Here is a 21,167-nt window from a genome sequence, read left to right on the forward strand (position 1 = left end):
AATCCAAGTGGTCACCTACCCTCACACTGACCGCAGCCAGTGATGCTTGACTTCTGTGATCTTGTGGGAACCGTATCTTAACGACCAGTCCACTGAGGGACTTTGATTAGGATGCATAAGCAATTCTTCGCATCGAGCTCACTAACTAGCATAATATGTGAATATGGAAAAACGTCCTTTTTCTCATTGTTATGTAAACAAACGATTAAGAGTTAGATTAGAGTGATAGTGACAATACCAAAGAATAATCACAACAAGGAGATTTACGACCTCACGAGACTTAGGAACTTAATAATCACAGTAGACAACTACAAAGAGCGCGGTGGTGTGACACAGTGCCATAGATGTCAGAATTAATTTTAATCACGTTCAACACTTATGCAGACATGCTCCTAAGTGCTTAAAGTGCGGTGAAGGGCACTTAACATATATCTGCCAAAAATCCAAAGATACTCCGGCCAAGTGTGCCAATTGTGGTGGCCCCCACCCTTCAAATTATAAACAATGTTCTAAATATCCACAAGTTGAATCCAGACATAGTTACAGCTCCAATAACCAAAATAACGAAGTCTACCGAAATAGAACTGCTCCAACTGCAACATATGCCTCAACCCTTAAAGAAGCTAAGATTCGGGGTCTTCAAAATGCCCAGCAGGAAGACAGAAGTCTGGTCCAAGAAGCACACATAATCCTGAACGAACTTAAAAACTTTGTAGAAATTTTAAAAAACAATGAAGGATTCAATCTAATTCGCCAACTAAAAGCAACAGCAGAAGCCGTAAAATCAACCAAATCCTCAACAACTAATGAATAAAGCCACTTCTCGTAAAGCACCACTTCACATTATAAACTGGAATGCAAATGGAATTTTTAACAAAATACACGAACTTAAAGACTTTATTTCTGAGTTTGACCCAGATATTATGATTATCACAGAGACTCATCTTAACAAACAGCATCACATAAAAGTTGCCAACTATACGACCTACAGGTGTGACAGGAATTTCAGAGGTGGGGGAGTTGCTCTCCTGGCGAAGAATAGCCTAATGACAACCGAATTTAACAAATCTAACCAAGCTGGATATGAACAAATCTCAATTTTTCTTAACTACGATAACAAAAACATCAAGATCACTGGAATTTACAACTCCAGGTAATACTCTCTCAGACGATGACATCAGACAACTTTTCCCAACAAACATGGAGACAATTGTAACTGGAGATTTTAACTCGAAACACACAACATGGGGATGCAACAGAACCAACCGCAACGGACTACAGCTCAAGAATCTTGTGAATAAGCACGCACTCACTGTTATCGCGCCATTATGTCCTACATATCTACCAAACATGAGGAATCAAAGACCGGACATTCTTGATTTCGCTATTTCCAATTTGAATGCACCCATAGCAGCTGACGTTATAAATGCATTATCTTCCTTCTGATCATCCTCCAGTCTACATCTCGATTGGGATATCCTTAACACAGGAGAGTAAGCAGATCACTAGAACTGACTGGAATCTTTTTCAAAATATTCTCACATTAAATAAACCAAACCTTGTTGCTCTAAAGACTACCGAAGAAATTGATGCATAAATTGCTGTTCTTCGGAATGATATAATAACTGCCTATAATAAATCAACTACATAAAAAAAACTCGCTTCAAATCATCTTAAACTTCCACCTGAAATCAAGTTTTTGATCAAACAAAGAAACTGGTGCCGAAAGAAATACCATAAAACTTCTGATCCAGACTACAGAGATGAGATGATTAATCTTAACAAGCAAATACACAAGAAATGTCGTTATTACAGAAGAAGACAATGGGTAGATAAAATTGAATCGCTCAGCACGGAGTATAATTCTGTCTGGAGTATGATAAAAGCACTTCAAGCCACACCTCAAGTGGATAAACCTTTACATAAAGATACCGGGTATGTCTTCACAGCTCAAGATAAAGCTGAAACTTTTGCTGACTCTCTAGAAAAACAATTTTCTCCAAACCCGGACTTCAATCTGAACAATCATAACTTGGTTATCGAAGATGTCAAGCAATTCAACTTAACGCATTCATCTCCAGAGATAATTGAACCGACCAACACCGAAGAAGTTATAAATCACATTAAAAAACTAAAAATAAAAACAGCTCCTGGTTGTGATAATATCAAAAACAAGATGATCAAGCTACTACCAAAACAGTATATAAAACTAATAGTTCATATCTACAATGCTTGCTTTATCTTAGACTACTTCCCTGATGCCTGGAAGAACGCAAATGTCATACTTTTCCTTAAACCCAGCAAAGATCCTACTTTACCTGAAAGTTACAGACCCATCAGTCTCTTGTGCAACTTAGGAAAGCTCATGGAAGAAATTATCTACACAAGAATCAAGCCTAACCTTACTTCACTACCAGATGAGCAGTATGGCTTTCGGAAGCATCTTGACACAACCAAACAGCTCCTCAGAATTGTCGACTATATTGGTCGTGGACTCCATAACAAACAGAGTTCAGCACTACTGATGCTTGATATTGCAAAGGCTTTTGACCGAGTTTGGCATCAGGGTCTCATTTTCAAGCTTATACAACTGAAATTACCATCTGGTGTCATTAAAATAATACAGGCCTACTTACATAATAGAACCTTTCAAGTTAATTTTAAAAACATGAAATCAACAAACAGAAAAATAACAACAGGAGTGCCTCAAGGAAGCACCCTTGGGCCCATACTATTCATACTATTTACCTATGACTTTCCCATCAACAGACAAGACTTTAATAGCATCACAGCACTTTTCGCAGATGATACAGGAATTGTCGTGAAGTCCAAAAATCCCAACATTGCCTTACAGAAACTCCAAGAAAAGCTTACAGAAATAGAAACCTGGTGCCTAGACTGGAAGTTTAAAGTCAATGGCCAAAAATCGAAGCTACTAGTCATTCAACATAAAAGAAAAACTATCCTCCCAAAAATTCAAGTTGTTGTCTTTAACGAAACTATACCCATAGTCAAAACAGCAAAATATCTTGAACTGGTCATAAACAGCAAATTTAATTGGAAAGATCACGTCAAAACAGTTATCAACAAAGCAAAAACAGCCTGCCACAGATTACAAATCCTTCTTCAGAACCCTAAAATGGAACTCAGACTTAAACGTTTACTTTACATCTCGATGATCCGTCCCATCCTAACTTATGCATCTCCAGCTTGGTGCAACATCTCCACATCACTCCTTAAAAAACTCAAAATATGCTAGAATGAAATCCTCAGGAAAATAACAAAAGCAAGATGGTTTATCCGCAATAAAAACATACATCGCGACCTCAACATGGATTTTTTAGATCATCATATTGCAAAGCAAAATTTCAGATTTTTTGATAAGACCATATATTGTGACACAGCAGGATTCAATGAAATTTTTACTTTTGAAAACTTAAGAGAAGACATAAACCTTAGGCCGACTGCAGCTCATTTTAGTAGTGACATAATTTTAACTAAAATGCAAAATATTTAATTTCCTTTTATTCCAATTGCATTTCATATACCAGAAAGAACCACCTTAAAGAATAAATACAAGACGAATGGGAAAAAGGCCGCTAACGGCCCCAGGCGCCCAGTTATATTTCGATGATGATGATAGCTGTAAAAGTTTAAGCTGAATGCTTAACTTCAGAGATGTTTTTTGATTATGACTTACGAAGAAAACATGAATACCTTTGCCAAGATTGAAATTACTTGTCTATTAAAATTCCTTCGGTGCTACGAAAAATTCAAACAACCAGCTACAGATTCAAGAATATTTGAGGTTTGGAGAAATATTTTACTAGTGGTTATGAACTAAAGCAGAAGTTTTCAGACAAACAGAATTATTTAAGAACATATATCAGATCCTCTAAATATTGAACATTTGTCCATCTGATCTTTTTTATACTGCCATGCAATAGAAAAATCAACATAAGCGACAAAAAATTGAGATTTTTATCATGTCATTTTTGTAGGACAAGCTGCATATTGCTAAAACTTCCATTTAAAAAATCAATTTTATTACTTATCAAATTATATTTTAAAATTGATAGAATGGGAAAGAAAATAGTTGTATAGCTGTAATTTTTCACTTTATCGTAAAGCCCTAACGTTTTTCTGAATTGCATTGGCAGTATTACTATTTACATAATTTTTATGTATGTACTTGTGAATAAAATTCTTTCAAATCTAATTTATTGAAACATTAATAAATCTAAAAAACATATTTTCTGAACCTACGGAAATTCCGTAGTTGTTGCAATTATGAAAGGTAGTTTGATAATCAATATACATTCTTATAATTAATTTATGCTTGTTTTATTTAATTTATTGAATTTAAAAATCAAGCAAAATGTCAGGTTTACTATCTATCCACTTTATTCTTGTTCATTTTTGAACTTAATAAAAGCATATTAAATAAGTTCAGCCAATTATTTATTTTTCTAAACTTTAAACCATTGCAACTCATTTTTTTCAGTTCAAAGTAAAATTTCAAAAATATTCGATTTCTATTTGTCGATTATCAAATTAAACTGTTTGATCGTTCCCATTTGAGGCAGCAAATAGTGGTTCTTGAGATTACCATGATTGGCTTAGAAGCGCATTCTTTAGAAATAAAAATTTATTATATGTATTTTTGATAAAATTATATCTTAATGCGCTAATTCGGTAATTATAATAAATCCCGATAGAGGTATTATGAAAAACTCAGTCTAGGAAATAAAAATGTAATGAAAACCATCAGTGTAATTTTAGATGATGCATAAGAAAATACACAATAAACATTTGAAAGAAGAACTTTTTTAGAAAACTTGCAACGTAATCGCAAAACTCATTTTAAGTCAAAACACATTAAAATAAATAAATCAACCTCAATAACTTTTATTTTAATGATAAAATTTTTACGAACTGAAAGCCGTATAAAAACTATTCAAAGGGTGCAATATATGTGTGTATGTATATATATATATATATATATATATATATATATATATATATATATATATATATATATATATATATATATATATATATATATATATATATATATATATATTGTGCCTCAAATATTGTACAGAGCTAATAAATACTAACTACTAAGTTTCAGAATCATATACAAAAATATACTTTCTCTGAAACCTAACCTCTGAATAAACCTTTTTTTCTTCTTCAATAGTTTGGATTTGCAACAGCAAATCTGTTAGGAGGAGGAAAGAGGTAACCTCAAACTAGAAAATAGTTTAGACAGGAGAGCGATTAAAAGTTTAATCCCTTTAATATTTAATTTTTTGTCTGTATTTTAACTTATTTAGGGGACTTTTCAGCGAATCCAAAATATTTTTGCTTAAAATTTTAAAAATAGTTTATCTAAAAATAATTTTAAGCAAACAAATTTTAATAAAAAATTATTTATAAATTTCATAGTTTATTTATTATAGTATATAAGTTTTTACAGCACTTTAAACTATATTATTTTAAATGACGAAATTAGAAGAAAATTGAATAAGTAGTTTTCGATAAATAGAAATTTAGAAATACGGCTTTAAAAAAAAATTTATTGCGTAACTACTCGACAAACTTCTTTTAAATTTTGTCATTTAATATAAAATGGTTTAAAATGACGTAAAAATTCTTATATCTTACAATGTAATTTTTTTCCATTATTAATAAATAAAAAATAATAAATAATTAATAAATATTTATCACTCAAACACAAGTAACATCACCTCCCACCACAACAGCTCCAACTACTGTGTAAAGACTCAGGCACTCCAAGCCCCACTAATGTTATATTAAGTAAATATTCACAATTTCTCTGATAATAGAAGAATACAAACAATTATAGTTACAATTTTCACGTAGACATACATTTTTTTGCAAACTTGAACATCAGAACAAACCTGTTAGTACCATCAAACCATTTATAAAAATTCTCAATAGCTTGATATACATCATAATTTTGGTATATCTTGGAATATATATAGGTCAGCAAATTCAGTTTTTTCTGATGCAAAACCTAAGCCTTTTTCTTGTATTTATAGAAAGTTTTACATAAGAGTTATAACTTACTATAGATAAATGACTAAAAAAATGATATCTACAATTGAATCAGTTATAAGTATTCATTAAATTCACGAAACTTTCTTTGAGTTTCACCAGTGAGCATCAGATTAAAAAACATAAAAATTAAATAGCATAAGTTTTAAGTCAATTACGGCCGTTTAACATGATTTCCGTTACTAGAATCAATAGAAACATGTGGAAATATATGAGCTGAAATTCCAGAAAATTTTGATGAAGAACTTGATCTAGCTGATTCTTCATAACCAGGAGGTGGATCTGGGTATATCACATTGCTAAAATCACAAGAAGTGAAAAATTGTCTTATAGATCCTTAAGTAGTACTGATTCTGTGTAAAGTAGGAATTGCAGTTCTTGAGGACGGACCAGAAATTGGAGTTCTTGATGACGAACCAGGAATTGGAGTTTTTAAAGAAGAACCAGGAGTTAGAGTTCCTGATGAACCCTAACTTTGTGCCTGGAGCATCTAAATTACCGTTTATTCGATTGGTTTGCGAGAGTCTCTCAATCTTGTGGATGTTTTTGGGACCTCTTAAATAGGCAGCGATGAACAATGAAATCAATGAAACTTTCTTGGTAACGCTGGAGAAAAATATGTATATTTGCAATAATATTACGCTTTTTAGAAAAAAAATAAATGGCATAGGTTAAGTCAATTACGACTGTTCAACATGATTTCCGTTTCTAGAATCAGCAGAAACCTGTGGAAATATTTGGGATGAAATTACAGGAAACTGTGACGAAGAACTTGGTCTAACGGATTCTTCATAACGAGGAGGTGGATCTGGGTATATCACATCATCAAAATCACACGAAGTAAAAAATTGACTTATAGATCCATAATTAGTACTGATCCTGTTTAAAGCCGGAATTGTAGTTCTTGATGACGGACCAGGAGTTGAAATTCTCCATGACGGACCAGGAATTGGAGTTCTTAAAGGCGGACCAGGAATCGGAGTTCTTAAAGACGGACCAGGAGTTCTTGATGAACCCAAACTTCGTGCTACAGGAACATCTAAATTATCGTTGTTTTGATTAGTTTGTGAGAGTCTCTCGATCTGTTGGGTGATTTTGGGACCTCTTAAATAGGCAGCGATGAACAATAAAATCAAGGAACCTATTATGGTAACAAGTATGACAGCCAAAGATTCACCAGGTGACATAGTAGCTGAAAATAAATAGGATTAAAAGTTAAACGATAGTGTTGTGTTTATTATTATTTTTTGCTTCATTTTAGAAATTAATTATTATTTATTATTATTTTGCTTAATATTAGTGATCACCCTGGCTAAGCATCTTAATTTTATCTTTCACCTTTCTTTTTTTTAAATAAAAAAAAAACATGGCTGTAAAAAGTACACTCGTAAAGCTTTATGTCATATCTGCAATAAAACATGGTGGTCAAGGCAGTTACACTCCTCCCAAAAACAAAGAAACTAGAAATAAAATGGTTCCAAGAGTTAGTTTTTTAAAAAAATTGGGAAAATCAGGTTGTATTGGATAAATGTTTTAACAAAATCAAAAATATCAGGCTCCAACCTGTCTGACTCTTTAAAAACCAAGCTCTTAAATCCAGTTTAATTTTGCATTTCCAAATAAATGGAAATTGTTTTCTAGTGACGGTGAGTTTAAGAAAGCAAGCATACTTTTTGTGATGCATCATATAGTAAGTTAAAATGTCTAGAAAAATATTTTCGAAGTTTTTTTGAAAGTTTTTTTTTAAAAATTAAACTGTGACAGGCTATCAGTCAAACCGACATGCAGCACTTTTCTAGGGTATTCATGAGTAAGTTTCCTTCAAAATTTCTTTCAAAATTTAATATTTTCGGTCTTACTGTTTGGCTGTTTTACAATGTAATTTCGCAGTGAAAAAAAAAATTGTAAGATGATACGTTATAACAAGAGGTTCAGAAAATCTACAATTGTTTTACAACAAAGCCGTGATGGCTTAGGGGATAGAGCGTTTGCCTTCCAATGAGGTGAACCGGGTTCGAATCCCAGTGATGACTGGTCGAAACGAATTCCGCATCCGGCTTGCGCGAACGACAGTGCTGACGTAAAAATATCCTCAATATCCCAATATCCTCGCGGTCTTCCTCTTCATGTAACCTCAAATGCATGTAAGTTCAATCAAAAAATTTTCCACGAAGGCAAATTTCTCCCAATACTTGATCCAGGGGTTCCCTTGTCTTCTGGATTGGGTTCAAAATTACGAATCTACGGAGTTGAACATTAACAGTCGTAAACCCGAAAATTGGGTCGGCTGTTCAACAACGGTTATAATAAGAAGAGAACAATTTGAAGAAAGGGTAGTGACTTGCCTATATTAATTTCCCCTTCCAAGATGCATTTTTGTCCACAAGAAAAAAATGTTTAATCGACGAAGGAAAATTTGTCCTATCCACCATTATTCCTTTGCTTATTTCGACTCGATATGTCATAAAGTAATCGTAGAAATGTCATGAAATTTTGTCAGGCATCTTTTGTCAGAATTCAACACACTTCTGAGTGGTGGGGACTTTTTAACCTAATTCACCGGCATGCAAAGGTCCAAAATTTCTTGAAGTCAGGAACATTTTGGAACCAATATGTGATGAAATGAAAAGCTTTTTCTTTCTAATAAAGTTGTCAAAAGTATTATATAAAACTTGAATGCAAAGACAAGCTAAAATCACTTAACTTATCTGAGTAATATTTAAATATAGATTTTCGAAAACAAATATTAAATGCCGAACTGATTTTTCTATTTCAACTGCAAATCAACATATTGTGGTCAAAATTCTTCTTCCCCGAGTATGAATGATTCAATTCAAACTATGCAATAAATGTTCGAATACAATTGCATAGACGGCATCTTATCATCATTGAATACAAAACGAGCAGAGAAACAACGCATGACTCTTACCTTGCACAACCCCATGCAATTTTTTCTTGTGGGGATTTGTATAAGATCGTAAGTTTTCAGGATCATGACTGATTTGAAAGCTCGTATTACAGCTGTAATCACCAGCATCAGTACAGATATTTCAGACATGATGTAAAGGAGCACATATTGTACAAAGCGTAGAATAAAAAGCGGACCACGCAGGATAACTTTTGCTCCTAATGATAGCATTTTCAAGTTTTAGGACTCTTAACTCTTACTTAGGACTAAGGACTTAGGACTTACTTAGGACGTACTTAGGATTTAGGACTTGCTCAGGATTTAGTCTCTTACTTAGGACTAGTTATCTTAAAGGTTTGAGGGGGTGACATCAAATATGCTAATTAATTAGGGCACACGATAGTTTAAGTTACGAAATCAGACACAAAATCGTACTTTTTCTGAATAGACATACATTTTTTTCGAAGGATTTTGATTTCTGATCCCCAAATTATAGGGGTATATAGGGAAGTATGGTCCCTATAGTTTGCTTAGGAGTGCGGTTCAAAATTTGAACCCCTTAATGTTAATTTTATTTTTTGCGTATTTCGCCATATCTCGAGAACCTTTTAACCGAATTGAAAAATTTTTGCAAATAACTATAAAATTCGATCATCCAAAGATAATTCCATGAAAAGTATAGCCTTTAATAAATATTTTTTATTATATTTAAGAATTGTCGAAAAAATTTTGAATTATTATTACTATTACCTCATTTTAAAGAATATAATTTTACATGGCAAAATACAAAATTTGAACAAAATCAGTCGAATGTTTCTTGAGAAATCGAATTTTAAATATACCTTATTTTTAAACCCCTTACATTTTGGGGATCAGAAATCAGTAAAAGACGCAAAAAGTAAAATTAACATTAAGAGGTCCAAAATTTAGACCGCTCTCTTGACCAAACTACGGGGACAATATTTCCCAGATTGCAGCTACCACCTTTTATTTTTACAACCTTTTTTTTGTCTGATTTCGTAACTTAAAACATCATCTGCATTAATTAATTAGCATATTTGATGTCACATCTCGAACAATTAAGATTGAGTCCTAGAACGTGAACAGCCGATCATTAGATCAAAAGTTATTCAAGGTGGTCCGTTTTTTTATTTTGCGCACTGTACATTTGTGAGAAATACTCGCTTACATTACCTTCGGAAAATTTTTAATGAATACATTTATTACATCTTGCGTAGTGCATCTATGAATTTGGTGCATTTATTTTGACTTACCCTGCATTTATATTTGCATGTTTTTAGAAATTGTTCAATATGCAATTAAAAATTTATGGACCAGTCTTTTTGTAGGTTCCTCAGCGACCGGGTTTCAGCGATTTGTAGATCCCTGTATATATTTGATTTTAAATACGAAATAATAATTATTTTTGCATATATCCAGTATTTACTTGAAAACAAATTATTCTTCAAAAAAATGCAGTTATATTTTAATAAACTATTATTTTTTCACGCCTATTTATAATAAAATTTTAAACTGCTTGGTAAAGACTGACTTTTTCTTTAATCTTTCGGTAGCACTGATCAAACTTTTAAAACAAAGTTGTTTATAAATTTAGGACAATTTATATATATAGTATATGACTTACAACATTGAGAAATATGCTTATCAAATTCATCACTTAAATCTCCACAATTATTATGTCCATCACAAGCTAGACCTTTCCAAATGCAGTTATGATTACGGCAGCGTTTTTCATCTTTAAAGCAGAACCCTGCAAAAGAAGAGCGTATTTTGGAAACACTAAGCAAAATAATATGCAATAATGACAAAAATAAAAATAATTCTTTAAAGATTCTTGTCAGTTTCAGGGGCTGAATTTAATTGTGAAACAGCTGACATTTCAGTGATAACTTTACTTGTGTCGTTCGACTGCTTAACCGGTTATCTCCAAAAATTTAAATTTTCTTTAAAATTTAAATTTAGATAAACTTTTTGATTAACTGAATACAAGAAACCACAGTGAATTCGATCAAATGTTGTTGCTCTTGTTGCCATAGGCAAGGGATGCGATTAGTCTTGTTTTCCAGTGGCTCCATCCATGGCCAAGAATTCGACTTCTGTCACACCCATTTATAGGGCGGACCCATTCATACACCCATTCATTCACCCACAGATCATTAATATGGCTAAATAACGCTGATTTAAAATTGCTTTAAATACTATCGGTAGTAACTAAAAGGCTATTAATGTCTCACAAATACTTAGTTTGAAAAATTAGAATACATGTGCAGGAACTTGAAGGTCAAGAGGGCAATTCCATAAAGTATATTAAACAGTAGATCAGTAAGAAAGGAGGTAACTAAACGAAGAAACAACAAATTACTTACCATTCCTTACTGCTGTAAATGTCAATTGAAAGGATGCTTTTTTCTGAGAGGTATAATTAGAGGTGTGAAATGAGATTCGCGTATCTTTCCTACTAATATAAGATTGAAATTCAAATTGATCATGACTGTAGCCACAAAGTTTCACCAATCCATGATGTTCAACAGGAGAAATCTGTATAGAAAAACATATTCTATTTCAAGTAGCTCTATTAATGCAGTTTTTGTGTTTAAAAACAATAGCCTTACTATAAAACAATAATGAACTATAATTAAAAAAAATGATAAAGAAATCGCGGTTGAAAATTTCTGATTATGAGTAATGTATAGCATTTTGTCACTTTAATTAAAATAATTGTGGTATACAAAGAACATCATACTTAAATATTTTTTGCTACAAATATTTTGGACAACCTTTCTAGATTTGGTAGTTTTGTTAAATTATTTTTTATTTTTTTGAGATAACATTACCATGCTCTTAAGATTTTCAAATTTGGCTGATCTCCTATGATTTAAACAGTTACATTTATACTTTAGATATCATAATAATGAACATCATAATAATTGTTATGTTCTAACCTGAATATTTAAAGAGTTTGCTTAAGGAGCCCTTCTCCTACTATTTTTGAATTGTGCTTTGTATGAACTCTTATCAGTTCTAAATAATTTATCTTACCAACTAAAGAACTCTGATTTTTACTCATTCAATTTAGAGTAAAAAAATACATAGAAAAAGATACTTTATTTGTCTAAATGGTCCACTACAGAGCCGTTTTATCCATTAGGCACTGTAGGCAACTGCCTAGGGGCCCCGCCACGTTCAGGGGCCCTGTGCTACAGAGAAAAAAATTGACAATGTTTCTTAAGCAGTAAAAATTTAATTCGAAATTTCAATGACGATTGTCTTGCTCTGTACATTACATCGACGCTATTTTAGTACATTTCTGAACGCATTCCAAATTAGATATTAATATTATGGTAGTTAGTTCATATATAACGCAGTAAAATAATCGCAAGCAATTTTATCGTGGTAATTTTAACGCCGACTAATCAGATGACTATACAGCAAGAGCAGCTTTTTTAACACAACACGCTTGAAAAACGCGCAAAATTCTACGTTGTGAATGCACACTTACTGTTCTGGTACCTACCATAGGTATGTATATTCTATGGCCAAGCTACCAAAGAGTATGTAAAAATAAGGTTGGCAATACTGGTTCTTTCGTCGCAAGACTGGGGAATTCCCCGATCCGCTAAATACATACGTTGTATTTTGTCAAAATCCGACGCTGAAATTAGACAGGCTTGCACAAAGTTTAAGGAACATTATTTCGAGGACATTGAGCCTGAGTTTATAGACGAAATGGTGCAGTATAAATACTTCATCTTACAATTAGAAGACGCCGGAAAAAAATTGTGCCTGCCGAAGAGTCTTACAAACTGACTATTGGTAACATGGCACAATCAACTTTCCCGAATGTAATGACAGCTTTGCAAATATATAGAAGTCTAATGATTACAAACGCCACTGGTGAACGAAAATTTTCCAAATTGAAATTAATTAAAAACTGTCTTCGTTCAACTATGTCTCAAAACCTTTTAAATTCATTGGCCATAATGCCAATTGAAAATGATGTATTGGAAAAGGTTAACTTTCAGGATGTCTTGAACGATTTTGCAACAAAAAAAGTTAGAAGAGTTAATATTTAAGCTTATTGTATGATTTTTTTTTTAAATGCATATATTAATTACTTATATTCTTTTCGTTTGATTCAATATTTGTATTGAATAATGTGATAATATACCTATGTAGTAAAAAACAGCGTAATTATGTTGTGTTAGCGAAAAAATATATTAGGAAGTTAGAAGACGGTAGGGGGGGTGGCCGAGACGAGCATTGCCTAGGGGCCGCGACATGCATAAGCCGGCCCTGGTCCACTAGATAACTTATTAATAGGATATCGGAAGAATTCATCATTGGCAAAAATGCGCATAGTGAGCTATCGTTCGGGTAAGTGATAAGATTGGCACATACGTTGTAAAAATTGTGGTATAATACCTATTCAAACTTGTTGAAAAACTTTAAATTGTGTGTTATTTCAAGTAAATACCGTACAGAGCTTTCATACACACTTTAAAGGCTGTAGTTAAATCTAAACTCGAAAAAAAAAATTAGACAGTTACCCCAAGATAAGATGCATTTCTTCCATTTATGAATTATTTTCGCCAATTTTGGGGCATCGAAACCGTCAGACGATTAATATTCCTCGCTTACAATCGAACAGAAAAAGTGAAAGTTTGATTTTGCCTCGTCTGATGAACAACATTCCACAGAAGTAGAATGTTATCAAAAGTCATGAAAGCTTTTAGTTGTATAACGTTTTCATAAAGAAGATATACATAATTCTGTTAATTTTTATTACTAATTGTATTAAATAATTTCGTAATATTTTATTTCCTCTTCCGTAAGCCTAGTTCGAATTCATATTAATATTCTCTCTGTAATGTGTGTTTGTTTAATTAATTTTATTTTAAGAAATATTGTATAAATGCATCCTAAAATAATGATTTATACTCTGTATTGTGTTATAAAAATAACGTTAGTGACTCTTATGTGTATCATATATTGATTATAAATTTTAGTGTACTAAATAAAAAAATAGAAATGGCTCGGTTACTTTACATCAAGTAGTGTAAGAAAACAATCTTGGTGTAGTGAAACACGTATGAGTTATGTATGATGTTTTACTATACCACTTTGGTGTAAAGTAGTTGCCACCATTTTTGGTGTTGAGATTCACTAAAACGTAGTCATAGGCAGGGATAGCCTGGTCGGTAGTGCGCTGGGCCCATGTCCGAGAGTTCGGGGATTCGAACCCCGACTTCCGAAGACTCCTCGTGTAGTTGGTGACTGATGCACGTTAAAATTCTGTCGAGTCGCAAAGTCCTCCATGTTCCCATAACAAATCAATACCTTTGGGGGGTACTGGATTGGAGATCGATCGTTCTCTGACTTAGGTCAAAATTACGATCTGTTGATGAATGAATGGATGTATGAATGGGCCCGCCTTATAAACAGGTGTGACGTATGGTGAGGCAGAAGTCGAATTCTTGGCCATAGATGGCGCCACTGAAAAACAAGAATCGCACACTCTGCCTTAAATTTGCTCGGTTTCACCAAGCAGGCTTGCCCGTGAGGTAAATGGAATTAGAACCAACCAACCAACAGTGTAGTCATTCGAGCAACCACGCTTTTCATGTGCAATTTTCATGACATAGAGTTTTTTGTTAGAATTTGACCGATTTTTTAAATTCATTTTCATTAAAGTAAATATATAGGGTATAAAAAATATTAAAAAAAATTTACGAACCTCTACATAGTTCTCACAATCATCTGTCATAGGTTGTAAGTCAATATTTCTAATACTTATAACAACACCATAGGAAAGTGGTGCTCTTAAATAAATCGAACAGTTTAAAGCAGGTTCATAAATGCTACTTTTACCACTCATTAATATCCCAGATGAATTTCGAGAGAATGATCCGATATTTATTTCCACTAAATTACCAGAGCAACTTCCTGATTCCTTCATATAAACTAGAAATATAATTTATTTTCAATTTAGTTATTGACATTAATTCCTTTTAATTAAATAATTATTCAAAAAGTAAAATTTCAAAAAAATTTTATTACACATATAAATTTAAAATCTTTCTTGGGTTGGTTTTTGGTTAAGTTTAAAATATTTTTTAACCAAATTTATTATGAGTTTAATTGATGACCTCATAAGCACTAAATAAAACATATAAACAGTGATTTTGATGAATAGGATTTCTTTATAACATTGTTTCTACTTCATTTCGTTGGTCAGGTTTCTCTAGATATAGCTCGAAATGCGTTTTTAAGAAAATGGACACAGTTCGAAATGTGTGTATATGAAAATGGACACAATTCAAAATGCGTGTTGACGAAAATGGACACAATCCAAAATGCCTGTTTAGCAAAATGGATACAGCAAAAAATGCGTATTTACGAAAATGGACATAGCGAAAAATGCGTATTTAAGAAAATGGACACAGTAAAAAATGCTCCGTTTCAGTTTTCAACCCAAGTTTTAGTTAAACAACTAAACAAGGAATTACGTGCTTACTTTTCCTTACAAATTTTAACACGAAGCAAAAATCAATGCGGAGCAAAGTCTCGGACTTTAGGGACGGGGTGGGTAGGTATAATACAGTTGTAACTTTTCCCGCGATATCTTCAGAATACTAAAGGTTAAGGGGGATTTTAAAAATATAAACTTGTATAACGTAAATTTAATACCCCTATTATAAATTTATAGCATTCGTAGCAACCCTGTGAAATAACTATTGACTGCAAAGTTTTCTACGTAGGTAGGTACTTCAGTTACGTTGCACTAGAGCTGTACAATGGGCTATTGGCGATGGTCTGGGGAAAACATCCCTGAGGATGATCCGAGGACATGGCCATTGCAATTTTGTTCCTCTGCAGAGGGGATGGCTCCCCAGCTTTGATTGCCCGACGACCTGCACGCGAAGTCGGGCATTTTACGGTAGAACAGTGTTGGCGCATGCGCGCTATTCCCTAACGGAACGAGATTAAATCATCACTTCTCCTATGAGACTCGATAAACATTAGATGTGGATAAATACCTCTTGAACCCTTTCGAAATCCACAATATCTCCAGCTGTTGTTATTGTTTATACCTAATGTTGTTGTTGTTAATAAAAAACAAAAAGTGCAGCTGGTGGTCCGTCGTTATTTACTAAATTATCAAGCGTGTTGGTTTTAGGCTGACAAACAGTTTAACGAGGACCGATGCCGGTCCCAACCAACACCTCCTACACCCGTATTCACCACGCCGAGTTAAATTCAAGAGTAACTCGGGGATCGGAATATCCACGGTTCAGAGTTACTCTCGGATTAACCCTCGCTTTTTATTCTCCAACCGTTTTCAACAGAGGATTTCACAACTCGAGTTTAACTCTTGGAGGAAATATAACGAGGCTTTTGATTGGGCAAGGTAAAACCATGTGACTTTGTATATAATATAAACACGTGCTGTTATATAATATAAACATGTTATTTGCTGGTTTCCAAATGCATAAAATCTTACAGCAGTTAAAACTTTTTCCGTTGGAGTTAAGGCATTGTTCCGATCTGTATCAGATTCCAACTTACTGCCAATTTTGAAGATCAGTTCTTCAATCGTCGGTTTTAAGAAACGATATCTTTCAAAAAAGTCTATTTCATCTAACTCTTCTAGGTCATTATTTCTGATAGTTGGGACATATCTTTCCCTTCTTTCAACAGTTTCAAGAAATTCAAGATCTTCAAGCTCAAACGCAGCGATAGAATCATTCATCTTGTTTGTTTACAAGCTCCTCGTGAATAGGTTACCCTCCGATAACTCGGCAAAAACGGCGGGTTACCCGGAGAGTCAGAACTGTCGATGAAATCTGCGAGTTTGGCGAAATTTCGGCTGGAGAATAACGTTTCGCACTAAACTCGTGATTTTACTCTTACCCATACCCTCCAACTGCTACGGAATTTCCGTAGTTTCAGAAATCTTCTTTTCAGACGGTAGCAAAATTATTGTCTTAATATTTAAAAAAAATTTATTTTAGCGTAACTTGTCCACTATTACTTATAAAAGTGCAGGCCATATGGCTAGATTCTTAAGTTCTGATAAAAGTTTTATCAGAGATCCATTTGCTTTAACAATTTCTACTTTGGTTCGCTACCACTAGAAAGAATTATTTTCAAAATCCTCATAAGTTGGAGGGTATGCTTACCCATTGATTACCCGGAGGTAATCCGTGTTGGTGAATACGGGCGCTAGAAGTAGAAAGGCCTCAGCACGGATCAATTTAGTAGTTCGATGTGATGAAGTTAACTACGCAGTAGACGAAAAATAAGAAAGATGTCATTACGTTAGGGGTACTAAGCTGCGCAGTGGTTGAAAATACAACATATGTCATTACGTTTGGACTACTAAGGGATATTTATGGTAACCCGTGCTGAGACCTGTTCTTTCTAGGAGGTGTTGTCCCAACGGAAGGCTGATCCAAGCGGTCACCCATCCTCTTACTGACTACAACCAGTGATGCTTGACTTCGGTGATCTACTAGGAACCGTGTTTTTACGATCACTGCGGGACGTAAAGTTTTTTTTTTTAAAAAAAAAGTAAAAAAAGTGATTTATACTAATGGACCATATCACAATACAAATTTATTTGGATTCATAATTTTTTTTCTTTAAGAAAAGAATAATACTCGAACTTAGAAAAACAGAATCAAATGCAACGTCCATTTTCTATAACACGCATTTCAAACTGCGTCCATTTTCTGTAACACGCATTTCAAACTGCGTCCATTTTCGTAAAGACGCATTTCGAGTTGCTTCCATATTTAAATTTTGCAGACGAAATATTTCTTCCCATTCAAATCACGGTTTATAAAAATATCAGATTCGTTACTACTAATACTAAACCCACATACCACTCAGATTCATTACCAATGCCGAAAATTTTAGTATTGTTTTTTGAAATATTAGTATTGTTTTTTGAATTCTTATAATTAAGTATTACTTTTTTGTTTCACAAATTTTTACAAACAATGAATTAATTTCCATCGTGTTCAGACTAAAATTTGTAAATTCCTCATCACCTCTCTCAGCCGCTGCGGTTTTTCTAGTTTTGATTTTCTTCCTTATTTTCCATGTTTTCTCGTTGGTAATTTTGCGTTCTTGTTTCAAATCACTTTTGTTTTCCTCATTCCAGTCTGGCGAGTCCTGAGAATGGGCACCTATATTTGAGCACAGTTAGAGTGTAGAATAGGGTGCCCATCATATTGCAAATTGTTCATCAAAGATTTTACTCTATATAAAAACTACCATTTTCCTAATATTTCTATATTGAATACTTATTTCAGAAAATATCACTTATTAAGTTATTTTTCCTGTTTTTTGTAAGAGTATAAAAAAAAAATTACCCAAAATAAAATAGGAGAACAATTGTTACCGCAAGCGCTCGAAATATATCTTCATATTTTTTGAAGCAAATGAAGTTTTTATATCATCAAGCATATCTTTCCACTTGGGATTATTCCCTTAATTTGAACCTTATTTTATTTCGCAAAACTGTTTGTATTATAACAATTATTTAAAACTATTCTATCTGGTAAACTACATAATTTCAATACCTACATTTAAAACTTGAAGAAAATTGAATTAGTTCAATGGTTTTTAAGTTACAAAAATTTTAAGTTAATTAAATTTTAAGTGACTTTTTTAAGTCAAAACATTGATTTTTAATTTTTCAAGAACATGCATTGGCATTATTAAATAGTGTACTAAAATTTCAATGGATAAATTTTGTAAATGTCCATTTTAAAGAAAGTAATTTTCATCGAACATGGCTCAAAAAGTATGAACTAAAAGTATTTTTTAAAAAAATACTTACGAAAAATATTTGGGATTATTTTCAAAAATTACCCAAGTTTGATCTCATTTTCTTTTTCTTTCATTGATCTACAGTTTCGATTTCTCAGGCAAGCCACAATCGATGCGAATAAGATGGGATATTTACGCTACATGCATCAAAACTACAATTCCAGTATTGGCTGGATTTACGGTCATTTTATCATGCCACATACACACACAATCCCCGCAATTTTACACTAACCCCTGTTTCCTGCTCAGGCACACCTTTCGAGCGATTAGAAGGGAGGTTGACGTAAAATATCCTCAGTTGTGGACGGATCATGAATTAGTGGCCCCTTGCCATCGGTCTAACCGTGAGAGGTTTTTGTGGTTTTTCCTCTCATTGTAACGCAAATGCGGGTTAGCTCCATTGAAAAATCTTCCTCGAAAGCAAATTTCTCCCAATACTTGATGAAGGAGTTCCTTTGTCTTCTGGATTGGGTTCAAAATTACAAGGCTACGGAGTTGAACATTAGTAGCTGTAAACCAAAAAATTGGGTCGACTGTTCAACGACGGTTATAAGATAAAATATAAGATTAGGAGGGAGGTTGGAAAACACAGGTGTGAGGAAGAAAAGTATATACCACCACCAACACTTCATGGCCTATTGCATATTTGTGGCAATGTGGTCAGCATTACGTATAAGCCACCTTTACTTCCCAAACAAGCTGGTACCAATCGATCTGAAATTTAGTGGGCTTCGAGCCGCCACTGCGGCTCGAACCCCTGTCCTACAAAATAATAGTTCAGTGACTTAACCGCTGAGCGTTCCCACAAAATATTTCACACAGATGTTTTTAAATGTTTGATTCTATGCGATTTCTTTTCCAACATCATTTATAACACCAACATTAACTTATGCTTACATATTTATAAATTCCATTCATTATTAATTATCTCTTTAATTACAAATAGAAATATCCATTTTTAAAATTGTTATAGATATCACTTTTTAATTATTTTTGAACTAGTTTATAAATAAGGTGTTGTTAAACGAACCAAATTAAGAATGAATTAGAAAATATTTAAAAACAACTTCAATTTTACTTACAATGGTGCAGGGTTTAATCCCCATTATAATCAGAATTTGTCAATTATTGGCTAACGTGTAAACAACAATATGTATGGAATCTATTCAATGGTTTGCATAGAAATATCCTGAGTCAATGTTATTACTACCAATAATTTCCTATCAATTGTAATTCTTCATTAACTTGTTCTCAAAGCCGGAATGCTGTTCCGGTACTTTTTAGGCAGAAAATGGTTCTGGTACTTTAGGGAACATGTTTTTCAATTTTACCTTATTGTAATAACTTTTTTTACTACAGAAAAAAAACAAGTTTTAGTACAAACAGTTCGTAATGCTAATAAATTGCAAAGTAATACTCGTGATACTATCTAATTGTTTCTCAAATATCCTAATAAAAGTTAGAGTGCTAGTGCGCATAGCACATTTACATTTATATATTACCTAGCTATATATTTCTATTTTATCTATATTTCTATTCCTATAGTGATTATGAAATTTTTTCCTTTATAATTGCTTCTAAAAGTCGTAGTAGAAAAAAAGTAGCTTTCAGTAAAGTTTTTTTAATTTGTCAAGCAGTTCAATATATTAGTTTTATATCCATAAATCTGTAACGTAAATTTTTAAGAGAGAAGAATTGAATATGTAAATAAGAATATTTAAAAGTGCTTTTCGGCGACTATATTCAACCAGAATATGAAAATAAAACAACGAAATTTAAGTAAATAAAACTAATTTTTTTAGATGATTTTATTATTGATATTTAGATTTCGGGATATTAGTTTGATATATTTTTTAAAATTTCTTACAATTTTATATTTGATTTTCTTCTTGTGTTTCAGGAAAAAATTGGTTAATGATTGATAGTGAAACGTTCTTGTTTATTTAATACGACTTAAGGGGATACTTTCGAATGGAATGAAATGTTTTAAGTAGTATCCAAAATGTTCTATTTGTAATTAGAGATTTAAACTGATCATTTATTGCTCGTCATAAACGAGTTCATTATTAAATTTGAACAACAAAAACTGTCATTTATTCTGCTAATAATATATAGAATGAAATTACTTACAAATTCGGTAACCGAAAACATTGCTAATGTTCCACAATATAAAAATAATGGTACGTAAAAATCCCCTTTTCATGTTTTGTTGTTTTTAAAGATTTATTTATTGAATATTTAAGGTATATTTTTTCTGTGTAAACACACATGACATCATAAAAAAAAGGACATCACATTGAATTGTTGATAAAACTTC

General features: G+C 32.7%; 1 protein-coding gene across 3 annotated transcripts; it reads right to left on the reverse strand.

The window, feature by feature from the left end:
• Positions 1 to 6,135: 6,135 nt before the first annotated feature.
• Positions 6,136 to 21,167, reverse strand: LOC107438132 (uncharacterized). Of its 3 annotated transcripts, XM_016050322.4 has the most exons (5): positions 20,981 to 21,164; positions 14,748 to 14,974; positions 11,380 to 11,551; positions 10,638 to 10,763; positions 6,136 to 7,276 (listed from the first exon to the last, which is right to left on the reverse strand). In XM_016050322.4, exons 1-5 carry the CDS (start codon positions 21,051 to 21,053, stop codon positions 6,765 to 6,767), a joined length of 1,110 nt encoding a protein of 369 aa, XP_015905808.1. In that variant the 5' UTR covers positions 21,054 to 21,164; the 3' UTR covers positions 6,136 to 6,764. The 3 variants fall into 3 exon arrangements, with proteins under 3 accessions (XP_015905808.1, XP_071044302.1, XP_015905809.1); XM_071188201.2 differs by lacking the exon at positions 10,638 to 10,763 and having other exon boundaries at positions 20,981 to 21,167; XM_016050323.5 differs by lacking the exon at positions 14,748 to 14,974 and having other exon boundaries at positions 20,981 to 21,146.

Source organism: Parasteatoda tepidariorum, chromosome 12, assembly GCF_982258835.1.
Source record: "Parasteatoda tepidariorum strain Cologne lab strain chromosome 12, Ptep-v5.0, whole genome shotgun sequence".
Classification (NCBI taxonomy): domain Eukaryota; kingdom Metazoa; phylum Arthropoda; class Arachnida; order Araneae; family Theridiidae; genus Parasteatoda; species Parasteatoda tepidariorum.

Bases quoted from the DNA above. Each gene is read 5' to 3' on its own strand.
- LOC107438132 (XM_016050322.4), bottom strand. From the start codon at position 21,053: ATGAAAAGGGGATTTTTACGTACCATTATTTTTATATTGTGGAACATT. The intron at 14,975-20,980 runs GTAAGTAATTTC...TTATATTTCTAG, and splicing joins TGTTTTCGGTTACCGAATTT to TTTATATGAAGGAATCAGGA. The intron at 10,764-11,379 runs GTAAGTAATTTG...CTTCTTTTGCAG, and splicing joins ATTTACAGCAGTAAGGAATG to GGTTCTGCTTTAAAGATGAA.